This window comes from Mycteria americana, chromosome 5, assembly GCF_035582795.1.
Source record: "Mycteria americana isolate JAX WOST 10 ecotype Jacksonville Zoo and Gardens chromosome 5, USCA_MyAme_1.0, whole genome shotgun sequence".
Taxonomy (NCBI): domain Eukaryota; kingdom Metazoa; phylum Chordata; class Aves; order Ciconiiformes; family Ciconiidae; genus Mycteria; species Mycteria americana.
Window position 1 is genome coordinate 30,981,915 of NC_134369.1, and position 23,537 is coordinate 31,005,451.

General features: G+C 39.8%; 1 protein-coding gene across 4 annotated transcripts in view; it reads right to left on the minus strand.

Annotated features, from left to right (window-relative positions):
- Positions 1-14,383, minus strand: part of LOC142410338 (transmembrane protein 263-like) — a 201,220-nt gene extending 186,837 nt beyond the window's left edge. Inside the window, exons 1-2 of one of the 4 annotated variants that reach the window (XM_075502713.1) lie at positions 14,185-14,383; positions 2,165-2,232 (exon numbers count right to left, since the gene is read on the minus strand). In XM_075502713.1, the coding sequence (XP_075358828.1) occupies positions 2,165-2,232; positions 14,185-14,353 (237 nt within the window). In that variant the 5' untranslated portion in view covers positions 14,354-14,383. Of the gene's footprint in view, positions 1-185; positions 285-2,144; positions 2,233-14,184 lie in introns of those variants that run through there. The other 3 variants (XM_075502714.1, XM_075502715.1, XM_075502716.1) reach the window with 3 other exon arrangements.
- Between the last annotated feature and the right edge of the window lie 9,154 nt (positions 14,384-23,537).

Consider the following 23,537-nt stretch of genomic DNA (forward strand, 5'->3'; position numbering starts at 1 on the left):
AAGAAAGCTGCTGGGAGATTTGGTTGCAGTCAATTTACATCCAGAAAAGGGGGAAGAAAATAAAGGACTCCCTAAGCTAGCAAGCAAAGTTACAAGGATCTGAGTAGACTAAAAACCAGGAACTGAACGGTGAAGCACGATTCCTAAAACACACAATGCAATAATAAATTCAAATCGCCATTTACCAAGGGTGGCAGCAGATTCACCATCACTTGGAATTTTCAGGAAAAAAAATCCAATCTTTGATTTGTCTCACCAAGACTAGATTCCGAAATGTCTGTGGCCTGTTCAATACAGAAGGAGATCAATACAGGTTATACAAATGGTCCCACACCTCATTTTTCAAAGGAAAATAAAGCAAACTTCTTTACAATCTTCTAATCCATCCAGGTCCACTGACCATGTAGTTTTCCCCTACATGCCCCTACACATGCATTTGTGCGTGCATGTGTAACATGCTAAAATAACCACTCCTGAAAAGCTACCAGATTTGCCCTCCAAAGTTTTGCATTTCCACTTTCCAGCCTTCAGGATCTTAGAAAGAACGTGCAGTGTTGCTGATGGAAGGATATGAGCAGAGTTATTAGATTTGTAGTCTTAGAGAACATTCACTTGTATTTAAGGCTGCTGAACTCACTCTGCACACAATATTTTCATGACTTGTGGAGCTATAAAAGTGTAGTTGCTTTTTCAGTTTCAAACTATCAAAGAAAAAAAACAGTCTGCTCCCCCCCCCCCCCCTTTTTTTTTTTAAAAAGTAATGACAGAGTAAACACTAGGCATAGCTGTGGAGCTCCTTAAAAAAAACCTAACCAATTTTCCTCTTTTGGAATGCTAGTACAGTCAAGAGTGAAATTAGAAACTTAGCAGTCATTAGGAAACAAGGTTTCTGTGCACTTTGAAAACATGAATGGGTTTGTAGTCTGAACTATCTGAAAATGTATATTGACATATGCAGCTGGAAGGTTACAGAAGCCAGCTTAAACACTGGTACATCAACAGGTTGCAAGATTTTATTATTTGAACTCAGGAAGAAAAAGGGCTCATAGCATTAAAGCTGCAGTATTTATTTTTGTACTTTCCAAACCCTGTGACTGCAAGGTTACCCCCAACAGCATTGCATACTCTTTCTGTTTCCTCATTTTGCACATTATAAAGACTAACACACTTATTAAATTTCTTCCTTTGCACACGTAGGTTACATTTCCATCCATTCCCATTTTTTCAACAAAATGGACATGAAAACAAGAAATACCACCACATTATTTTCAAGAGTCTGGTATCAGGAAAAAACAGACCACCCAGGTGAAGTGTACAAGTCTATTGTGTTAGGGCCACCATCACAACCTTGATTTCTGCCACCCATGACTATGCAAGCTTTACCTAAGCTATTTACCTATTTCTCCTCATTTAAAAACACCTGGTATCAATACTGCTCAGCTTTGGTCAATGAACAGTTCAAATATTAAGTCATGCCTTGTAGTACCTGTCATGGAAAGGAGAAAAATGTTTTTACCACAGGGTACAGATGAGAAAGTAGGAAGTTGCCTGACTTAGTCCAATTAAAAATCAAACCCAGGAGTCAGTTATCAACACTGAGGTCTAACCATCTTCTCACTTCACCTAAGTAATGTGATCTAGATTTCAAGAATGTGTAAACCATTCTGGATAGGAGCAACAAATTAATATAGAGGATGTATTTGAATAAGTTTCTACATCAACCACAGCCAATATATTTATACACATTTCTTTCCTACACATTAATGCTACAGAGAGAGAAAGGAGAAGACAAGGCTACATTAGTATACCAAATCAGAACATTTATTTTCATATAAAAGATGTAGACATGTAGGACATGAGGTACTGATATTTGCCTTGCAAACATTCTGAACCACAACTATAAGAACTCCTAAACTAGAAGTGGTCTCGAATCCTTTGCCTGTACTTTCCAGTTTGCAACACCAAAGTTATGTTAATAAAAAACAAAAAGGTAACAGAACCATCTGCACAGGGCACAGCTTAAGTCCTTACTAACTATGTGATGCTCAGGGAGACAAGTCAGCCCAATCTGACTTCCAGGGACTAAGGAAAAGCCAGTACGAAAAACATTCTCTTTCCTTCTTCAAAATAATCAATAGTCTCACCTTGCTACCGTGAGACAAACCTGCTCAGTGGCTTCTCCCAACAACAATCCATGATAGTGATGCTCCTTTGGGTTACAGTTGTTGTCATCTACACAAATACAAAGAGGATGCAAAATGCTATCAAAAGCGAGTGGTGGCATTACATTTTTTTTTCCCCTTATGCATGAACTACTACTCAGTGTTCATTAGCAATACAACTCTCCAGTATGCTGGTTATCCTTGACAATACTTACCCTGAAATAAAGGTTTATCTTAGCTGAAGGTCAACCTTAGCCCTAAGCTAGTATTAAATCCAGCTGTGAGGAAAACAGAGCCCACTACAGACTACTATGAAGTCCATGGCTGAGATGCTGTTTGCCATCACCTACTTCCCTCCAATTAAAAACTTTAACACCTGCTACTGGAATCCCACAGAAGAAAAATACACAATCCAAGATTACTACTTTCATAGAATATTCTTAATATCCAACAGAAATGGCCAGTATTTTTGAAGATTTTTTTTTTACTACTCAAACACAGTTAATCACAATACAGCATATTTTGAACTGTATTTGGTATGCATTTCCTGTATTTTTTTTTTAGAATCTTCTCCAAAAAAACACTGAAAAAACTGATTTAAATTTCTTTTTATTTCAAAATTCAATGTTAAGAATTGAAAATACAGTCTAGACTGAAGCATGGCATGTCAAGTAACAACAAACTTAACTTTTCCAAGAACTGTTTTGCAAGAAACTTGAAATCTTGAGATTTCCCAGTTCCTAAAATGAAGTTAGAAATGTTTTCTATAGATTAACCCAAGTTCTTATCTCATTGATATCTTACCACTCTATATAATCACCTATAATATAGGGAGCCTCTAGAAGTAGTCTCGTAAACATCTGTGTTTATCAGACTTCAGCGTATCAGTTTAATCATTGAGACCAGTGAATAAGCGTGCACATTGGCACGTTGGTACTGAATTTCGCTAAGTAATTAAAATGTACAACAGTTAACAGCAGATGAGATCCTAGGTTCTCGTATCCACATGTACAAGTAATACTTAAGGCTCAAACACTGACAGATGTTATTAACAAGATTACAAAGTCTCTTTACAATGGCTTTGTATCTTAGATTACCACGTCCATTGCTTTCTTAGTTATATCTGCCAAGTTCAATTCATCAGGTCTACTGCAAGCTTGGTAATCAATATCTAAGATATCTGCAGTTCTGGCAGCACAGTAATCTACAGCAATCAAAAATTCCAGGAAATTGCCTTCTAAGAAGATTTATAACTACGTTATAGTTAAAGTTGTTGGTCTCGACTTTTTTTTTCCCCTACACTATTATTTCAAGAATGAGGCATCAGTTACATTTGTTTTTTCATTCTTAAGGATCCTTGACAGACAAATAGAGGAATGGGATGCACACAACTGTATAAAGTTAATGGCTTGCAGATAAGCAGCCATGCCGCATCCAGCAATTCTATAATAATCCTCTTGAGCTGCAGACATGGCAGAAGTAATGCACACAGATGTTGCTTTTGCTTTGATGCTCCCTCTATGAGCATCTAAGATGCAGGAAGATGTATCAACAGTTCAGAAATATCAGTAGATTATTAACTGTACAACATTCTTCCAATTATTTAGGGTTTATATAGCCTTTTTAATTGAAAACATGGTTCCATTCCTCACTAGAGCCATTGGAGAAGCACAGATTTAAACAGGTATTATTACAGGAATAGTCAGGTTATGGTGTGGAGCCTAGGAACATATAACTAACAAAAACCTCTTGGTGCTCCAGAGACGATCCCTGCTCTCACAAGCAAGTACATCGCACAATTCCTTTCAGCAATTGATGAGTTTCTGACTATGAGCACTATCAAGATTTAGTGGCAATTTTTATACGTCATGTTTTAAAACAAGATCTAAGCTGACCAGAAACAAGTCAACTCAAGCAGAGGCAATACCCACCCTCCCAAACTGAAGTTATGGATGTGCCAGTTCCAAGGTAGCTCACTCTGTCCCTCCCAACAGTTTCAAGGAACTACAAGGAAGCTGAAAAGCTTTGTATAAACACAGCAAATGATAAAGATCAAGAGAAAAAACCTACAGGGATTCTCACAGAAACCACCCAAGGAACATACTTTCCTATGTTCTGGTCGCACTGTATGACTACTGACCTTACAGTGCAGTTTATCTCAAGTATTATGGGCTGCTGTGACCCAGTAAGTTAGTGTTCATTTGCTGTCTTATACTGTGTTTCATAGAAGGCTATGTATTTATGGATGGAGAGGACTGCCAGTACTGAACTAAACAAGGGTGACAAATCACCTACAAGCGTTTCAGACTACACCTCATGCTTTTCCATGAGATACAACACTTCTGAGAATAATTCTGACCAGAACTTCAGTGATATGCTCGTATTTTCAGTATATTTAAAGACTGTATATTTTACAAGTGCTGTGATAAATCCATGCATGACAGAAAGAAGGTTCCTACTCAGTGAAGGTCAGTATTTTCCACAAGGTACTGAGTTATGTTTATGACACTGAAACCAAGAGCTGCATTTATCACCATATTTGTATTAACAAATTATTTCAGCATGGTCAGTGATAAAAACAGCCTATACTATCTCCGTCTCAGCAGAGTATTAAGTACTCAAAAACCCCACATAGTTCAGAAGCATTCCCAACACCAGGCAACCATTATCAGCCCATTTTGCACATAAGTCAACAGTAACATGAGACTGTCACCGCAAATGCCCAAACAGGTAAGTCAACACTGGAAATGGCTAAGCTTTTTAGAAAAGTCCCTACAGATCATCTTGAAACAACAAAAAAAACCCTACCCTCCACCACCACCACTGCTTTTAGGCCTTTTGCTCTACTTTTTTAGTTAGCATTACATTAATTATGGTATATAATCTTAAACTGAAGTAGAGTCTGTCAATTGACTGTTCACTGAGACAGGATTAGGCTAATGAATAGCAAAAAATAAAACCCCAAAACAAAGGCCGGGGGGGGGGGGGGAGGGGAAGGGAAGAAATCAAAGATAAAAAAAGAATCCATCCTGTGAAAAATTATTACTGAAATTGAATGAGTTTGGGGCAAATAACTTTAAGTTTCCTTCAGTTTATTATTACGAATAGAAAGATACTTTACTGCTGTTCCCAACCAAGGAGAAGCATATATCTTACAATTCTGTTCCTCCTTGCCATTCCTAGTCAACCCCTAGAGACAGTATCCTTAACAAACTGCAAAAAAAACCACAAACCACATAAGCAAAACCAAAAGAAAACCCACAACATGAATACTCTTCTCCATTATACTGAATTTTATTAGTAATCATTTCCCCCTTGCAGAACAGGAGCTGGAGGAATGAATGTAAAGCCCACAGTCATTACTTCAGCAGCAGTTTAGTGTCTCAGTTCTGAGACCACCCTTTGAAAATTATTCTAAAATCTGCAGCTTTAGCTACTACTTTCCCTGTGCATTTTCAAGTGAAAACAGTATTTATTTCCTGACCTAGATTTTCATATTTCCATTCTTGCTCCTGAACACTTTACTCCAGTTTTTCCTTTCTGACATTGATCTTCACATTTATTTCCATTCTAGACTTGAGCCTAGAATCTCACTTCTTTCACTGTTCAAAACTGCCTCATTCCTCATAAAGCCTCTCCTTAAGAGCCCACAAGGTCAGACCTACTTCATTCTATGCAAATCTTCAACTGCCAGCCTAAATCACAGGTCCTGCCTAACACTGACTTTCACCTAGTATTCTGTGTAGGCACAATTCCAATAAAGCAACTTAACAGAGGAAAAAATCAGTCACAGCATAGGCTTCACCCCTCCGCATCTGTGATTTCTCTCGTAAGCTTTCCCAGCACAGGTCCAACACCTTTTTTATATAGCATCAAATACATCTCAACTGATAACTACAAAGGATAGATGCAACCCTAAAGAATTACAAGACTCAGTGGGTCTGTGGGAAGAAACAAGTGAAGTAATCCCCAAGTATAGGACAGTTTGTTAAGTGCTTTGGGAAACTACAACATTTTTAAAGTATCTTAGTGAAAGCATCAACTATTTTCGCATTATGTTTAAAGAATGCTTATTGCATGCCCACAGAACTAAAACCCGCACTGTTTCCTGCACATTTACATACTTTGCCCCTTCCTAAACCCACAAAATCCTCAGCTCTTTCTCATCCCAGGTTCACTTCCTCCAAATGGGTGAGAGATGACACATATTATGACTGGGCTGAACATGTGCAGATGCCAAAGGGCTTGTCAGACCCAGTAATAATGAAGCTGACCTTCATCAGGCTTTCCTACAATTACATCATTAATGATAGTGTTAATTTGGGATCTCTCCTCTATCCCATCACTGTTATGACATTCCTCAGAACTTATCTTTGATATTTTGTGTTTAATCAAATTAAATTATTCCATCTTCCATATTTGAAAAAAGTGGCTTGTGGCTCAGAATGTCCTTTCTGCTTCTACACAATTACATAAAGCCTCAATTCCTACAGAAAACAAGGGGTTTATTTGTTTAAAAAAAGGAAAAAAACCCCAAGGATTTTAAACAAGCAGACACCAGGTAGGTAGTTCAACATGACGACTCCCTTTTCCAGGGAGCTGAGGGTCTACAGGTACTTAACTTCAGCTGAAGCACATAACTACCCAAGCATCTCCTTATACACCACTGCTCAGATAAACTTGTTTCCACTGTCTGACGGTGGTTAAAACTATCACTATACCTTTGTTAGGCAGGTATCTGTAGCAGCTGCAGCTTTCACTTCAGCAATGAATTTTCAGCATATTGGGGAACGAAGACTTTCATTTAAAATTTTCTATATGTAATAGGAATGTTCCACTGAATCTGCCATCGCTATTGATTGCACACCCACACCTCAGGGGTTTCCAAAGTCGGCTGGATTTTTCCTGCAGAGGGAAAAAAAACCTGATCTGCAACCACAAACATTTTTTTTTTGCTTTCCTGTCGGTTTAAGAAAGCCTCTTGATGGATGCTTTGCTTTTAATTTTGCAAAACAAGGTTCGCTCATAATGAAAGCTTCTGTGCCAGGTTTCAGCCCAAGGGGAATCTAAGTTGCAGTTATAAATCCCCTAGAACACTAAAGGAAAGTACAGAAATAGAAATGCTGAGGATGACAGTAGTGTAAAATTATAGCACTTTGTTCTAAGTACGCTGTAAGAAAGAACTAGAAAAGTTACTTAGATTATTTACTCTTCTCTGCATTTGGACAAACACATTAGGGAGGCTACGATTTTAACAACACTTAATTTTGTCTTGACAACGGGACTGGAGGAGAGAGGCAACAACAGCAAGTTTTAATGTTGCAAATTCCAAATCGAGTTATATTGTTCTCAGCAGAAGAGTCAAATTCTATTTCTACAGCAATAAAACAACTTTGTACTGCGAGTAATCCTAATTATGGTTTACTTGCCATAAATAACTTTTTAACAGCACTAATGACACCACAATCTATTCTCCATTCAGCAAGCCAGTAAACAGTCTGGTTTACACTTTTTACATTCACACTTTATATGGGGCAGATAACACCATTTATACAGCAAAAAGCCAATATAGTCTGCTCAGTGGTAGTTCAGACAGTTCTGGATTTTGAACTAATTATTGTATTGAATTTTGTCTGAATCGACCATTTATTTTCCATCTGAATTTTACCTACTAAATCAATGTTAGCACAGAAGGAAAGTAAGAGTGTTTTTCAAAAAACAAACCAAACAAACCACACTTCATTTGATCATGTATTGACCTGGCCCAAAGAGAACACTCCTCACTTTGAGCAGGTTAACTGGTGTAATTATCAGAAGGATACCATGCAGCAGTGTAAAGGCTGAAAAGTTACCCTGAAAGAGGCTGCAGAATTTGCTGTCAATTCTAGTTTAAACTACTACCTCCACAAGGAACGGTATGCCTTGTCCAGAACACTGTTTATATTCAAAAACTGACTGTGCTGAATTGCATTTGTTTGGAAAAAAGAAGTTACATAGAGGCAAAGTGTCATTGCACAGCATAACTCAAACATTAGCAATTGTTAAAGTTGGGGGCAGGTTAATACATAGGAAAAAACTCATTACAGAACACCTAACAGACTCCGAAACAGAGAGTACAACATGGAATGATGCAGGACCAAAGCATGACCCTGCATCACAGCAAATCAATCTGAAAGCAATTAAATAATTACCAATAATGATAGCTCAAAAATATCCATTAACTCATATTGATAACTGACCATTCACTAATTCAGGTAATTTCAGTGAGAAGAAGCCTTTCTACATCCTGTCAGTCATTCACTCTCTGTCATCAAAGACTTCAGGGAAAAAAAAATTCACCCAGCTGAGTGAATGAACGCTGATGAACTGAGCTGATGAACGAAAACCAAGCAGTAAGATGACTTAATGACCTGCAGTTTTATTGCACTTTCTACATAACTACTATTAGCAAAAGTAGTATAAATGCATTTTCTCCAGCCTGGTCCTTGACAGGTGGATTTAATGATTAATGCCAGTTTTACACAGGCTAAAGAAATAAGATAATGCACACTTCAGAAAGAGTATTTTCCATTTTCCTAACGAGATGTGGAAATACCACTCTAGAAAGCTGCAGACAGCACAAGAAATTTGTCTGAAATGAAAATGGTAAGTCCTTTGCTTAATAATATAGGCCTATATGACAGACGTCATTAAGATTTTCTTAACCACGCTAGAGACTTAAAAAAAAAAAGTACCCTTTCCATTATCCTCAGTAGGGTCACAATTCAAAAAAAAACCAAACAAACAAAAAACCCACACCACACAAAAAACCGCCCCCAACTCTCATGGAAGGATGCATTACAGCAGTATTCTGTAACAGTGGTTTCATATGGCCAACTTGAATTATCTGACTTCCATGCATTTATTTCACAACTACTGTTTTAGCTTTAATGGGTTGAAATTTAACTAATTTTTTAAAGGGCTCTTACAGCTAGAACATAGTAATTTCTACAATAAAACTTGAATTCAAAGTACATAAGTGTGTACCCAGCATGAAAAATATGAGCACCCCTCCCCAAAAGAGAGTCACAAGAGGCATCACTGGAACAGTTTCAAACACGTCATCTTGCCAAAACCTTAATTTCATTTTTTTTAAATTTGACAGGAAAAAAAAATGCTGCAAATCTATTTGAAGTTAAAAAGTTGTTACAAAAGCACCAGAAGTAATTTTAAGCACTAGAAATTGAGGTGAAAAATAAAATATTTTATTCAATCCCAAACTTACTTGTTTCCTTATTTCATTAGGAATTTCAAAATGCATTTTCTGCAAAACAAACATTTCTGAATTAGCTGGGAGATTGTAATATGATGTATTTATCACACAAATTTTAAATTGATTTTGTTGATGGCTAGGTAGTTAAGTCTCCTTCCTTACAAATGAGTTCTGAACTCAGATCGGAGCTCTTTGAGCTCAGTGTTGCTTGTTGCTCTATGCATTTATTGTTGTAGTGTGTTAAAGGCGTAATATCTCAGATAAAGTATTTACTTACTCTACAGAACAAACACTACATCTCCTGGTACCATCAGGCTCTTCAATTTCACACCTAGCCTGCATGCCTTACACTTGACAGCCAGAAGCACTGCCAGTAATAATGCCCCTTTTATTTCAGGCTTCATAGAGTTCCCATTTTCTTCCAAACTAACTGCAAGAAGTGCAAGTAAGATCACAACTTGCTGCATACAAGATTCCAACCAGAGTTACTTCACTCAGCAACTAAACAGCCATCGGATAGAGAAAACACTTGATCATTATGAATGCAAGCAACACAACTTAAAAGTAAAAATTCATTCTGGCAGCAATAGCTTTTGGTAATGGCTGCCTTTTACTTTTGAGGATCTGCAAGGTGCACAGACTCTCTCCAAAATTATTTTTTAGACTGAAAGGAAGCCCAAAAATTGCACTAGACCTTCGGCAGCTCTCCAGAAGTGTTAAGATGGTGAGATTTGCTAACACAAGCACAAGCCACTTTTATGACTTCCAGTAAGTTCAACCAGCAACAACATTTCTTTTGAAGAAACTGTGTAAGAGCTCTACTACTGCCCTCACCAATGTAAGTATGTACCTTGCCCAGAACTTTGAAGGCATGTAGCCTCTTCCCATCTCTCTGAAATTCAGCTGAAACACTGGGAAAGGAAAACCACCAGAAAGGTTGTAAGGTAGTTCACTGATAAAGAAAACTGGATGTGACCAATTGTAGGCAAATATTTAAGTCCGATTTATCTACAGAATATACAGTTCATGTTCCCTTTTACTCTACCACTTACATTCACTCTCCTCCTGCTTCCCATAACAAATTTAGGACTACATGCCAGGATATATACTCCATAGAAAGCAATACTTTTTGTCTCTTCCTCCTTTTTATAAGCTGTTCCTTTCCAAGTACTTTTCATTTCAATTGTCAAGAGCCCTGCTGAACAGGATCAGAGACATGTTAAAAAAAAAGTTACATATACATCAAGTTTTGACAGGATAATCCATGATATCCATCAGGAACAGAGCTGTCTGTCAATACAAGCAGGAGAAATATTTACTCAGGCTTTCCGTAACTTTTGATGCTTCATCTTCAAAATACCTTGCCTTTATCTGATCTCTAGGATTCATCTGCCAACATCACAGGCAGTCAGAAAAACAGAACAACTATAGGCAGTAAGTTCACATTCGTTCTCTTAAATATAGCTGTAAGTTTCTCAAAGGAAAATGTCACATTTATGACACCTGTCTTATCCCAAAATACATAACTTAAATGTGAGCACATGCCAAAGCACCACGAGCTCTCATTCTACTTTGGAGAATCACTTCAATTCAATAAAAAGGGGAGCAGCTACTTAACTGAAATCACATCTTGAGCTTGCTTTCCCAAACAAGAACTTCAATATGACCTGACACTCTCAATGCTTTTCATTCCTCTGACTTTGGATTTAAGTTAGAGCAGTGACAGGAGCAGCATTAGACACAGTCGCTGCAGCAGCAACTGTACCAGGTAGCCATCAGGGACTATCCTAATGCCCCAATTCATTCCCTGGTTGAAGATAAGGCATGAAGAGGTTCTCTTAGCAAGGACACAAGCACATTCTCCAGTGCTGCCTAAGACCTGAGAAATCCAATGTTTAGCCACAAGAGAATAATACTGGAATGAAACTGCCCTCCCCACCTGACAGACCTGTTACCCAAGGCCCCTAATGCAGCCTGAAAACGTGTATTTCCTTGCCATCAAGATGATCTGCCCCGAAGGAAAGCAAATGCTCTTGCTGTATTCATCTCGTATCACTTAAATATTCCTACATATAGGAATGGTCCACTTTCAAGCTGATTGCTCTCATTCCTGTCCTGTAGTGCAGGAAATAGGGGCTTCAACCACTTTTATATTTTGCATAGCCTGAAAGGCCCAGAGATACTATCTTTCAGCACTGCCATTGCTTGAAAGAGGTGGGAACAGAAGCAAAGGACACATAGAGACTACCTTGAATCCAATCCCGCTTCAAAACCTCAAGCTTTAAAGTATGGCTTTGCCACACTACTTTATTTCACTCTACCTTTTTAATAGGATACTTACGTTATTTGATTTACTTACAAATAAAATACATCAAGCTTCAGTTTCCCCAGCAACAATCAGACATTAGTGATGGATCCCAAAAGGATCACTTCCACAGCAGAACTCCCCTGATGTTACCACTCACTTGTCTTCACCTGCTTCTTCCCTCCTGTAAATAGGCAGTCTATCTTTATACATACTAGCATTAACTTGTTTTACTTTGACAGCCCTGCCTTCTCAGCAACCTGCTAAGCAGCATCAATGAGAAAGGCTCAAAAACAGTACTGCTAAAAATACACAAACTCAAATGTATTTTCCAAGACATAACAACAATTAGGGGATAAATAGGCAAGATGACTTCTCAAAAAGCTTGGTTCTGATGTATTCCCTGCAATGATCAACAACTTAAAGTTTGATTCGTTTTAAAGTCACACTGAGCTATTTGTGAGCAGGTCCATAAAAGGGATTCAGACCCAATTCCCACACCACACAGACACCCCCTCCACCCCGCTTCTCCCCCCCCCCCCCTTTTTAAGGGTAAAAAAACATGCACAAACACTTTGATGCATTCCACTTGTTAATTAAAAATGTAATTATCTCCCCCAGCTTAAGACTTTAAATCATGCATCTGCGATGATCTTATATAGAGGAAACTGAGGCAACTGCTACAGCAAAAGGTGGTACATATAGAAAGAAATACACACTTAAAGAAATTACCCAGAGAGAAAACTGTGAACCCTTTTATACTGAAAAGCTTTATACAGTGCTTATACCTGATAAATGATTTGTTAAAAAAATTTTAAAAAGACTCTCCCCCCAAACACACATGTTTTCCTTACAATCAGAACATGACTCCACTCACATCTTGCTGTATTTTGAGTGAGACCACCTAAAATAGCCATGAGCTTTCCCTACTCTAGAGGGGCCAAAGAGGAATTCAGCAGAAGTAATGGGCTTAGCAAGAATAATCAGCTGTTTACTCTGCATGCAATAAAACAGAAAATTAAGGAAATAATTTCTTTTTTGGCCTCCAGCTGGATGTACTGTTCAGCCAGCATTCTGAGGTTTTTGTTTTGCAGTACAAGTCAACAACTCACCCAGGGCCATAGCACTGTTTACCAATAACTGCCCTACATACATTTTTTTGTTATCCCACACTATTTGAACTAACAAGCATTCACTGAAAGAAAAAAATTACTCTTTACTATCAGCTTTTGAACAAAAGCAAAACAAATAAATATCACTGTATAGAAGGAAACTTTCTTTTTGTATATATTTATTTCATGTACTTGGAAACTGCCGCTTTTCTTTCCTGTTAGCTGCGCAGACACGGATAGTTGAAAGCCCCTTGCGCACAGAGACGACTGTTAACCTGAATGACCGACACAGGCACACTGCCCAGAACCCAAAACCTGCACAAGCTGCAGAACTTCTAACACATACTTACTTGACTCAGAGGCTTGGAGGATGGCCTGAACCAAATTTCTCCATTAGGATCCGTACAGGCCATAGCTACATACAGTTTCTGCCTCAAAGAGCTTACAATCTAGCTGATCAATACATTTTTTTACTGCTAGACAAATTCAGGAGACTGGGAATGCCTGGTGTGCCTTGCGTTTCAGACTGATTAACGAGAGGGAACCCTTTAAAAAGTCATACACCTGCAAATTAAACAGATACGACACAACATAATGGGAAAAAGGCAACACCACAGCACTGCTGACTCCTAACCAACACAACCGAAGAGACAACCTCTCAACTGAGAGCTAGTACATTACTACTTTTATAGCCCAACCAGCCTCGGCATCTGCCTCCCCCACGGCGCCGAAGCTGCCAGCCGGCTCGGGTCAGCCCGTTTCTATCCTCATAGTTTTCCACAGCGAACTAAGGAGAAGGCGACCATCTCCTCCGCGCTCTCGGAACGGCCTGCGAGAGAAGCAGCGCAGGTGAGCGCCGGAGCTGCTGCCGCTGGCACACCGAAAGCACGAAACCCCACGGCTGCTGGGGGAGTGAAGCCGCCTACAGCGTTACGGGCAGGAGGGAAGAAGACGGGGAAAGTAGGACGGTTTCTCTGCAGAGACACAAGCCCAGGGCGGGAGCGGGCGCGGGCAGCCTCCCCCGGCTCCCACGCTGCCCCCTTCCCGTCACGGCGCCGCAGGAAACGATCCGGGTTTTAATGGAGAGACGGGGGGAAATCTTTCTCGGGAGACGTTTCCAAGGAGCGGCACCACATCCCCCACGAAGTTAGAAGCTTCTGGAAGTTGTGCTTCACTAAGGGAGCGAGCGGCCACCACCTCCCGCCGCCGGTTACCGCCTCGGGCCCGGCCCCGTTACACCGGCTGGCCCCTACCCCTCGCCCCCCCCTTCAGCTACCAGGAGCCGCCGCGGCCCAGCCGACCCCCGCCGGCGGGAACCCCCCGCCTCGCCCCGGTGACAGCCGCCAGCATCACCTTCATGCCGCGTCTCCCGGAGCACCGCCCGGCGGGGATGGAGGGCGGGCGGCCGTCGCCGTCGGCTGCGTCCCCGTCTCCCCCGGCGCTGGGGCTCCGGCTCCTCCTGCCCGATGTAAACACACACCGGCGGGAGGGGAGAGGGTGGGCCGAGGGGGGGCAGCGCCATGGCAACCCCGGCCGGAAGAGGAAGCGCGGGGGTCAGGGGCGCCATCTTGGCGGGGGCAGCTGGGCTCTCTCTTTCTCTCTCCGCGGTACATCCTGGCGCCGAGGCCTCGTCTTGCCGGGGGAGGCGGCCGCGGGAGCTGGCGTGGGGCTTTCGGTAATGCTCCGAGAGATTTAGAGCGGAGACGCTCCAACGAAGCCAGGCCACCAGCCACGCTGTAGTAAAAAATGCTTCTCGACAGTTGATGTTAAAGTGCTTTACAAATTGTAACATATTCACCACCTCAAATTTCCATTGTATCCCTGATGGGAATGCAGCAAAGGGAGATGAAGTGATCCGGCCATAGTCAAGGAATTGGTGTTTGGCCAAGACGAGGAGCCTGTTCTCCAGGCTCTGGCCGCGCTAGCTCTACGCTTGCCGTTGTCTAACCCCTTCTAGCCACGTGCTGAGCTCCTAGGAGAGATGGGGCTCTCCCACATTATCCTCGGCCAACATAGCATGCCTCCAGCTTGGAGGTGGGCCTTTGCCCACTGCTGCTGCTTCACGTGAGAGTGGACTGTTTGGTGGTGAAGATGAAGGAGTCTGGAAATAGCCTTTGGCACGTAACGTCTTCTTTCTCATGTATTGCTTTAAAAGTATCATCAGGCACAATCACGCACATGGATAGAACGGTGCTAACTGCTAGCAAATGGCTTAATGCAATGAGGAAAGCCAGACAAAGCAAAACAAAAAGAAGGGTGGTTTGAAGAAATGATTCCTGGAATTGGGAGATAAAACAACATTCAGCAAATGATGGTGATGAGAGTTCAGTTTTCTCTGATTTAGTATTATTCCACAGGTGAATACTGAGTTAATGTTATGTAGAGAAGGTAACTACAGCTTGACAAGTGGTTGAATCCAAAAGAGGAAAGATTGCTTTTGTTCCCTTTTTTTACCCCTCAACTGAGGAACTTTGCAATTTGTTTTCCAATGAATATGCCCTTGGCAGCCATGTGTGTCTTCTAAATCATTCTTCAGTACAGTGGACCCTTTTTAGTCAGAAACTACAAAAGGAAAAATGTGCTACCTTAAAGGCTAGAAAATGCCTTCTCTCAGTGCACCACAGAGGAAAAGCAGTTAATTTTTTTTTGTTTCATACTGTCTTTTCTAATCTGCAGAACCTCCTTGGAGAGTAGAGGTAAAGTGGTACCCTAAGACTAGTATTCATTTTTGAGTTAAATAGGAAACTCTTGAAAGACACTAAACAAAGTAATCCCCCTGCCCGACATGGACTGACAACTACAGAGACCCCTTTCCTTTGCTTCTCACAACACAGGAGTGCCTTAAAGCATTTTTTTTATCACTTAGAGGAAGTATCCTGCAACCCTTTCCTGGCACAGATTCGCATAGCAGAATTTACAATTTCTTTTGCTCATACATGCATACTTCACTTCAAGCATGTGCATCTTCTCAGAAGACCAGTAGTGGGAGCCAGTGAATTCAGGGAAGGTTTCACAGACCACACGAATTTGTACAGACGTGCACGTATATATATGTGTGCATATATAAGCACACCTACTATGTGTGTGTGAGATATTACCCTATGTATTATATATAATACTAACTGTAATAACATAACAAAAATATAAATCCTCTCCTCAACACACTATATACAAAAATTATATAAAATAATCTTGTCAACAGTATCAGTAGAATTAGATTGTATTCGATTTTTAATTGCATAATAGAAATCCATATTTATGTTCTAATCAGATGGTGAGTACAAAGAAGTTCATACCATGTTTGTGTTGAGTTTAACATGTAAATCATAGCCCAATTCCCAATAAAAGAATATTACCTAAATTATAAAGGGTTAAAGAGTAAACTATCTTTTCCCTCATCAACGTGAAATGAGTCATTCTAGTGAAGTTCAAAATAATGCAGCTTTCTACATTTCAAATTCAAAATTTCAGATGAACATAATGTGATTTCTCAGGAAGTTCCTAAGCCCCTAAAATAAAATATGTGCAATCTTTTGAACAAGTTAACATTAGGTTGTCGTGTTTGCGATGTCTGTAGAACATTCAAAGAATGTTCCAGCTGAAAAATCAGAATATTCTGGATGATAGACAAATCACAGGCTACGTACACACTAGCAGATACTGTGTATGTATCAGGTGTATGTATCAGTGTGTATGTAGATAGTATGTATCAGGCTACATACACACTAGCAGATAGTGCAGCTCACAGGGTATGACTTTGTTCAGTGAAACAGTCAGTTCTGAGGCGCTAGGTCCTTATTATACGTATTTCAGGGCATGATTGCTTTGAACAAGTTCTAATACTTTAGACTGAATGCCCATTAATGACTGTAACAACTGTGCATCTGGAATAAGTTTTTCCAATTTAGTTTCATCCAAAAGGATTTAATCCAGTTAACGCACTCCAAGCCTGCTCTGGTGAGATTCACCTCACAAGTGTGTCTTTATTGAAGCAAAAAGGCTAGTGTAGACGTTCCCATAGTTAAACTCTACTCTCTGTAAATTAAAAGTGATGTCTTTATAATGCAGAAATTCCCTTCCCAGCCTTCCTGAAGCATGGACCACTCAAGGAGATTTACCTACCCAGAATTTTCAGTGAAGGCTGAGGAACTCAAACATCTTAAATGACTAAAGCATGGTTCACTTATAATTTCCTTCAAGGTGTTGAAACCAGTGAAAAATATTTTGACCTTCAGATTTGGTCACAGTACATTCCCAAACAACTTTTTACAAGACAGACAGTTTCATAAAAGTTGCCATTCTTTGTGTAGGGGTGAGTGTGTGTGTGTGAGTGATATTCAGGCATAATTTTTGCTGTGTAGACTAGAAAGCACACTCCTCAGGTACAGCATAACATAATGGCATCTCCCTGTCATGTGTGCTAACTTTAGGAGATGAGACTTCAGCACTTTTTGCCTATGCTCATGACAAGACACTGGCTCGGAGATAAGAGTCTGATCAACAGCTGAGATTCCAGATCTCACCCCTACAATGATAGAGCTTTCCCTTAGATGTATTTTAACATATTGCGATAATTAATGAACATTGTAAAGCATTCAGGTGGACTGAAACATTAAAACAGGGATAACTGGTACCAAATTAGACTGCTGCGAGGTTGTATTTCACCTTTCCACACTAGCCACCTGATGCAGGTGGCTGGCATCATAAAGCAGAATTGCCCTGTCTTGTTACCCCTGTTTACCTCCGTGCTCTTTTCAGCCCTAGTTTCCTATGTCATGTACTTGCCCTGTGTGACATTTGAACAGCCTTCACATTGCCTGCTGTTAAAAAGGATAATGCAACATAAAAGAAATGCAAGTACCATGTGATATAAGACGGGAAAACAATGAACAGTAATAATTCATTGTAACAGGTAGTCACGATATGGTGGCAGTAGTTGGCTCATGTGCTAAAGGGTCCTGGTAGAAAGGAAATTATTTCCAGACAATGAAGCCGCTGATTAGTCATGACTGTAGCATTTACAACTCCTCCAGACCTCTCTGTTCCAGATCAAAAAATTCTCCCTTACCTTGAGAAAATAAATTGGCCACTGGCCTTATCAAGCATCCCAAGAACACCCAGCAAACAAATTAGCCACAACTTTGCAAAAATGTAAGCAGTAGCCTTTCCTCATGCTTCATCTTGGTGAAGGACTTGTGTATTGAGATAACTACCCTGAATCTGTATATTTACAGATGTATATAGATGTATTTGTATATTTGCTGTATATAGTACAGATGTATTTGTATATTTGCTGTATATAGTACAGCAGCATTTGCTTCTCTCTTTCCTAACTTCACCCTTACAACATCCCTGGAAGGTAGGGAGGTACTTGCTGCATTGGATAGCTGGATACTGGAGAACACTCCAACTCCAGCAGAGAATTCATAAAACTCTCTCTGAGAATGAAGTTCAGATTTCTGAAGGCATAAAGGTGACTAAACCAAGGGAAGTTACAGACCTACAGCAGTCAGTTGCCTAACCACCGTACATTGGAATCTGAGTGAGGTATCAGATGCCACAGAAAACATTTGTGGCAGAGCAAGGAGCATCACTTAGTCTCCTATGTCCTGGACTGGTAACAGCAATTCAGGAACTGACTCCTTTTAAATACTTGTGCCTATTCATTTTAAAACATAATTAAATCCTAATGGTATAACAAGAGAAGCATAGACAATCTTGTGATTCGTCTGTGTCATTGGAGGCCACAATTCATAGCTGTAGCAAGGAGCATTCAGAGGTCCACAGGTCTCTACCTGCCCTCTCTTGAGAGGATTCTGTGGCACTCAAGCTGAAGAATTTGGAATGCCAAAAGCTCACGTGACAGGGGTTTTTCCTCTGTGAGGATTTCAGTGTTTCACATGGCATTCTGGTGTTAGGTGCAAAGTGTACAGGTATGTTTAAAAGCAAAAGAATGGTTCGGTGTTGCATGAAATAAAGGTAAGCCATGGTTCCCCCTGGGCAGAGAGAAGTCTTTTTTATCAGGAAAGATGAGAAGTATCAAGAAGGGGAATAGAATCAAGTGTAGCCAAATGACCAGCATATTCTTGAATGCCTGTTTAGGGGATGGTAACAATAGGAGATTTATTAATAGTTTCTGAAATTAGTTATAGCTGGATTTGATATATTATTGCCTAGCTTCGTGCATATGACTTCTGGCTCTTGCAGGTGGAAAGGAAGAGATTTTGACATTTTTAAATAATCTATTACACTCCTCATGTTTAAAGTAGATTTGGTGACCTTAGACTATTAAAAATGCATACTTACAACAGTACCGCTGCACAAATTAATGCAAGCAACAGCAAGATTTGAGAGCATTTGAAATCTGAAAGTAAGGAAATATTTTTCTACCAATGTCTTTCCAATATCTATGCTATAGAACAGATCTGTTTAATAAAATACTTCATAATAAGGGTAAGGTTAATGTTGTGCATTAAAAGATACTCATGACTGAACACTGATGCTGCATCATTTGGTAATAAAAGGGAGGGTGGAGACTATACAGCCCAAACAATATCCCTGGTATATCTGCATGTCTTAAGCCTTACGGAGAACAGAATGAAAAGTTGGCAAGGGGAACACAGATTTAAATAGCTGTTTTCACTATCTGAGCTGAAAGGCAAAATATAAAGACAAGACACTGAGAGATGTTCATTCAAATAGTAAACTTCTTTCCACCTTACAGATAACAACTGTTAAGAATAAATTATTTTCACTCTCAAAGCTATTCTCTTCGTGGATATTGCACAGCTCAAAAGATCTGTCATTTTTGGTCTAGGGTTCATTGTTTCTCCAAGTTTTTTGCTTATAGTCACACCTCATGCATGCACGAAGAGACAGTGTGGCAGCTCCACTGTGAAGTACCAAGAAAGTTTAAAAGGTATTTGCAGAACAGCGTAGTAGAGCGTGCCGCTGGCAAGCCTTCAGAACTCGATAGACCCAATTCTCCTATTCTGCATCTCAGCTTCAGGTCACTGTGAGCTTCCCTATTGATGGGAGAGCGAAATAACAAAGCCATTGCCAGATTTGTCTCTTGTAACTGATTTTTGCTATTGATGACTGTAATACTACATTCTCCTTTCTTACCGTAAGTGTTAAAAATAAGCTGGAAAACTACTTGTGATTGACCTTTGCTTTCATAATGTTTTTAATTCCCCTTTTCCCCCTCATTTGGTGTTGTTACATTACTAACAGGCTTGGGCATGTTAAATATAAAAGTATTGTTCGTACAGGGGAGCCCTAAACAAGACTATAAAGATGTGATTTATACAATACTGAAAAATGGCAGTAATAGAAGGAAAAATATATCAGCCCTCTCTTACTAAGCTGAAGTCTTCTAGCTATCAAGTAGATATATGAAAAGAACTTGGTACATATTGCTGCTTCAGATTACAAATGGTACTTTGGCTTTAGTCTGGGTTTTTTCCCCTCTTATTGGAAAAGTTCGTATATAAAATCCATTTAAAATCTCTTTAATAAAGATCCTTCTGCCCAGGCATACAACACTTACCCATTACCTTCTAGAGCTGTACTGTAATCAGACTATCCACTTCTCTGAATGCAAATGTTTTTTGCTCAACTGTATAAAATCCTGAACTCCAAATATCAGCTTGGCTTATTGTGTCATTATTTTTGGTTCTTTGTTGTGTTTTTTTATAGTTCTTTGAAAGAGCATTGTTAAATGAGGCTAGCTATTTAATGCCTGTGACAGAGCCTTTCACAAACTGTTCCATAACAAGAAAATAAATATATCAAAGATGATATGAGGAGACACTGAACTATGACCATGGTCTGCTTGTTCTCAGAGCACCAAGAAAGAATAATTGTCTATTACACTATGGCAGGCAGTATTTCATGATGCTTAAATTATATGGCCAAGGCACTTCCACCAACAGATGATGGCATCTTCTAGAGAGAGTTTTACAAAATGAGTTGTGTAAGAAAGAGCACATTGTTGCAACCACGGATGCTTAGAGCCTGATTTTTCACCTGCCATGCATCTTATATCATGCACATCCCTGCAAACACAGTACACACTTGGTAGAAAATGCTACCACCTGGAAGGATGGCATAAATGATGAAGTAAGAATAGCCATTATAGAAGCATAACTATAATAGTTGCACTTCCTGCTCATTAGAAAATAGTTATAGGAGCATTCAGGGAATAAAATACTTTCATCTGCTGAAGTCATACAAAATTCCCACTAATTTCCATAGGGCTACTATTTTGCTTCAGTTTGATAGCAATATACTAGATACCCCATGTGTTTAATTCTCAAACTGGTCAAGAAGTGTATTTTGTCCGAAGTTCCTATTTTTGCTCTTTTTTATTAGAATTTGCCTTCTTTGAGAATGAAGAAGATAGTATTTTAGTTTAATTTTAAAATTTAATAAAGGTAGTCAGTTTGTTCATATAATACATGGTTAGCTTTGCATCACTGAGAAAAATAAACTGACAGGATTTGGAAGTATTTTATACCAAATAAACTATGAAAGCATCTATGCTTATATGGTTCCAAAATTAAAACTCAGATGAGATTAATTGAAAAATCTACAGAGATTCACCAGCCTTAAAAGCAACTGGAAGCTGCATGTCATAAAAAGCCATGTATTTGGCAATGAAAGCAGGTTTTGATAATTTTAATGAGGGAAAAAAAGTGAAAATAAGTGGGTTTGAACTTTTGGGTTCACTTAAACAAAGCTGCTGTATTTCATATGCCTTTAGTTATAGAGCACGAAGGCAATTTATTTTTTTTATGTAGGCTTCAAAGTCTTGCAATAGAAAACTATCTCTGCCAAAATGCCAGGATACATAACTGGGTTCACATATGGGCTTCCCAGACTTCAGAAATTCTCAGATTCATTTTTACTTTGAACTCATGCCAAAGACTCTGAACTGTACAGACAGCAGAGCTCTGCTAACAGGTTCTGCTGACATTTGGAATCACCAGTGATTTGTTCTCAGGATGCCAGAACAAGGCTGTAGATAATATTTCACCCCTATCATGAACAATAGAATTCATATGGGGGTGTCTCTCTTTTCAGGGTATTTTTGACCTTTTCATTTTAAGTATTTTTTTTCCACCTACACAGGCAGTAAATTCATTTACAGGAAGGAGACATTGCCATTAATAATGCTTGCAAAGTTACGGTGTTTCCTTTAACCAGTGCTTCTGGCCAAAATCCTCTAATGAATTTATCATCCATTTTGTGATCTCCCCTCCCTACAGTAAAGTTTATTCTCAACATTGATAACGACAGGGATGAGAAGTCAACTGGTAGCCTCCAAGCTCAGGATCTGTGGTCCAGAAAGAGTATTAGTGGCACTGAACTGACAGACTTTTATTCCAGCATAAATTGTATCTTACAGTATTAAGGTTTAATTAAATATTGGCCTGGTTAACCTTCTGCTGAGTTTCTGAGGTGCTTTTGGAGTAGGTGGAATTTTCCTTTCCCCTATTCTTGCTGTGAAACACTCTTCTTTCTCCCATCTTGCCACCACTGCACACGCATGCACATATGTATATCCCTTTAAATTAAATTGTCCCACAGTTGCAGATGAGAAAAGGTGAGTAATCTGTCCCGTGAGACAGAGAACAAGAAGAAAAGAGGAGGCAAAAATCCTCTCTTTTCTAGTTGTTAAAAAAAGATACAGTGGACACACTAAAGGAGAACAAGGCCCTTCAATCCAGCCAGTGGTAGATTAAAAATCAGTAAGACATGAAGTATCCAGTATTTTAGATCACTCATACCACCCTGCATGTGTCTATCAGGAACCTTTGGAGACCTCCTAAAGAAGACCTTCTCCCAGTTTATCTCCTGGCCATATACTGCAGTGGTAAATATGTAAAAAGGTGATTTTTTCCCACATTTTTTGGCCTTCTCTACAAATACTGTTCTTGACATTCACTCCAGGAGTTCATCGTGGCTGCTCTCACATGTAACATTTGGACTCTGGAACCATCCCTATGGTGTAGCTTGAGCAGGCGCTACTGCCCAACCAACATGCCTTCCTAACACACCCACCTTTCTAGCAGCTAAGAAGTGAAGGATGATACCCTGACATTCCTCAGGCTCTCTCCAGTGCCCTTTCACTGGTAAGAGTTCCTCCCCTCAAACGCAGAGTCTCAGGCCTCTGCTCTGCTCATTGTCTCTGTAGGGATGCCTGTGCACAACTAAACAGCTAAACAGTACTGGACATTTATAAGTTATTAGCTGGAGTGTCATTCCCTTTACTTGCTGTTAGTAGTGGGAACCAGAGGGAAATAATATCATGAGGCACTGCGGCAGATAGACTTGGGATGTTAGCTGTGGCTTCCACATACTGTTGGTGGAGCTTTGCTGCTTCTGTAACCAGCTCTGTAGCTCCTTCTGCGTCAAAGGTCTGCACCCTGAGATTCCAAGGATTTTGTCTTACAGGCCAGTTCTGCTAGGTTGAATTGCATCCCAATAGAGAGCCTTACCTGCATAGGTGTCTACCACTACATTTAAGAGGCTTGTTAACATTTGCAAACGTGCATCTTCATTAAGCGCAGTCACATGGCTTTATGCAAATTGTGTTGCAAAGGTAGACTGATGCCCTAAAGTACCTGCTACCAAAAGAGGAGATTCATTTGGTGTTAGCAGTGCTCTCAGTGGATTCCTCTCACAGATCATTAGGAAAAAGG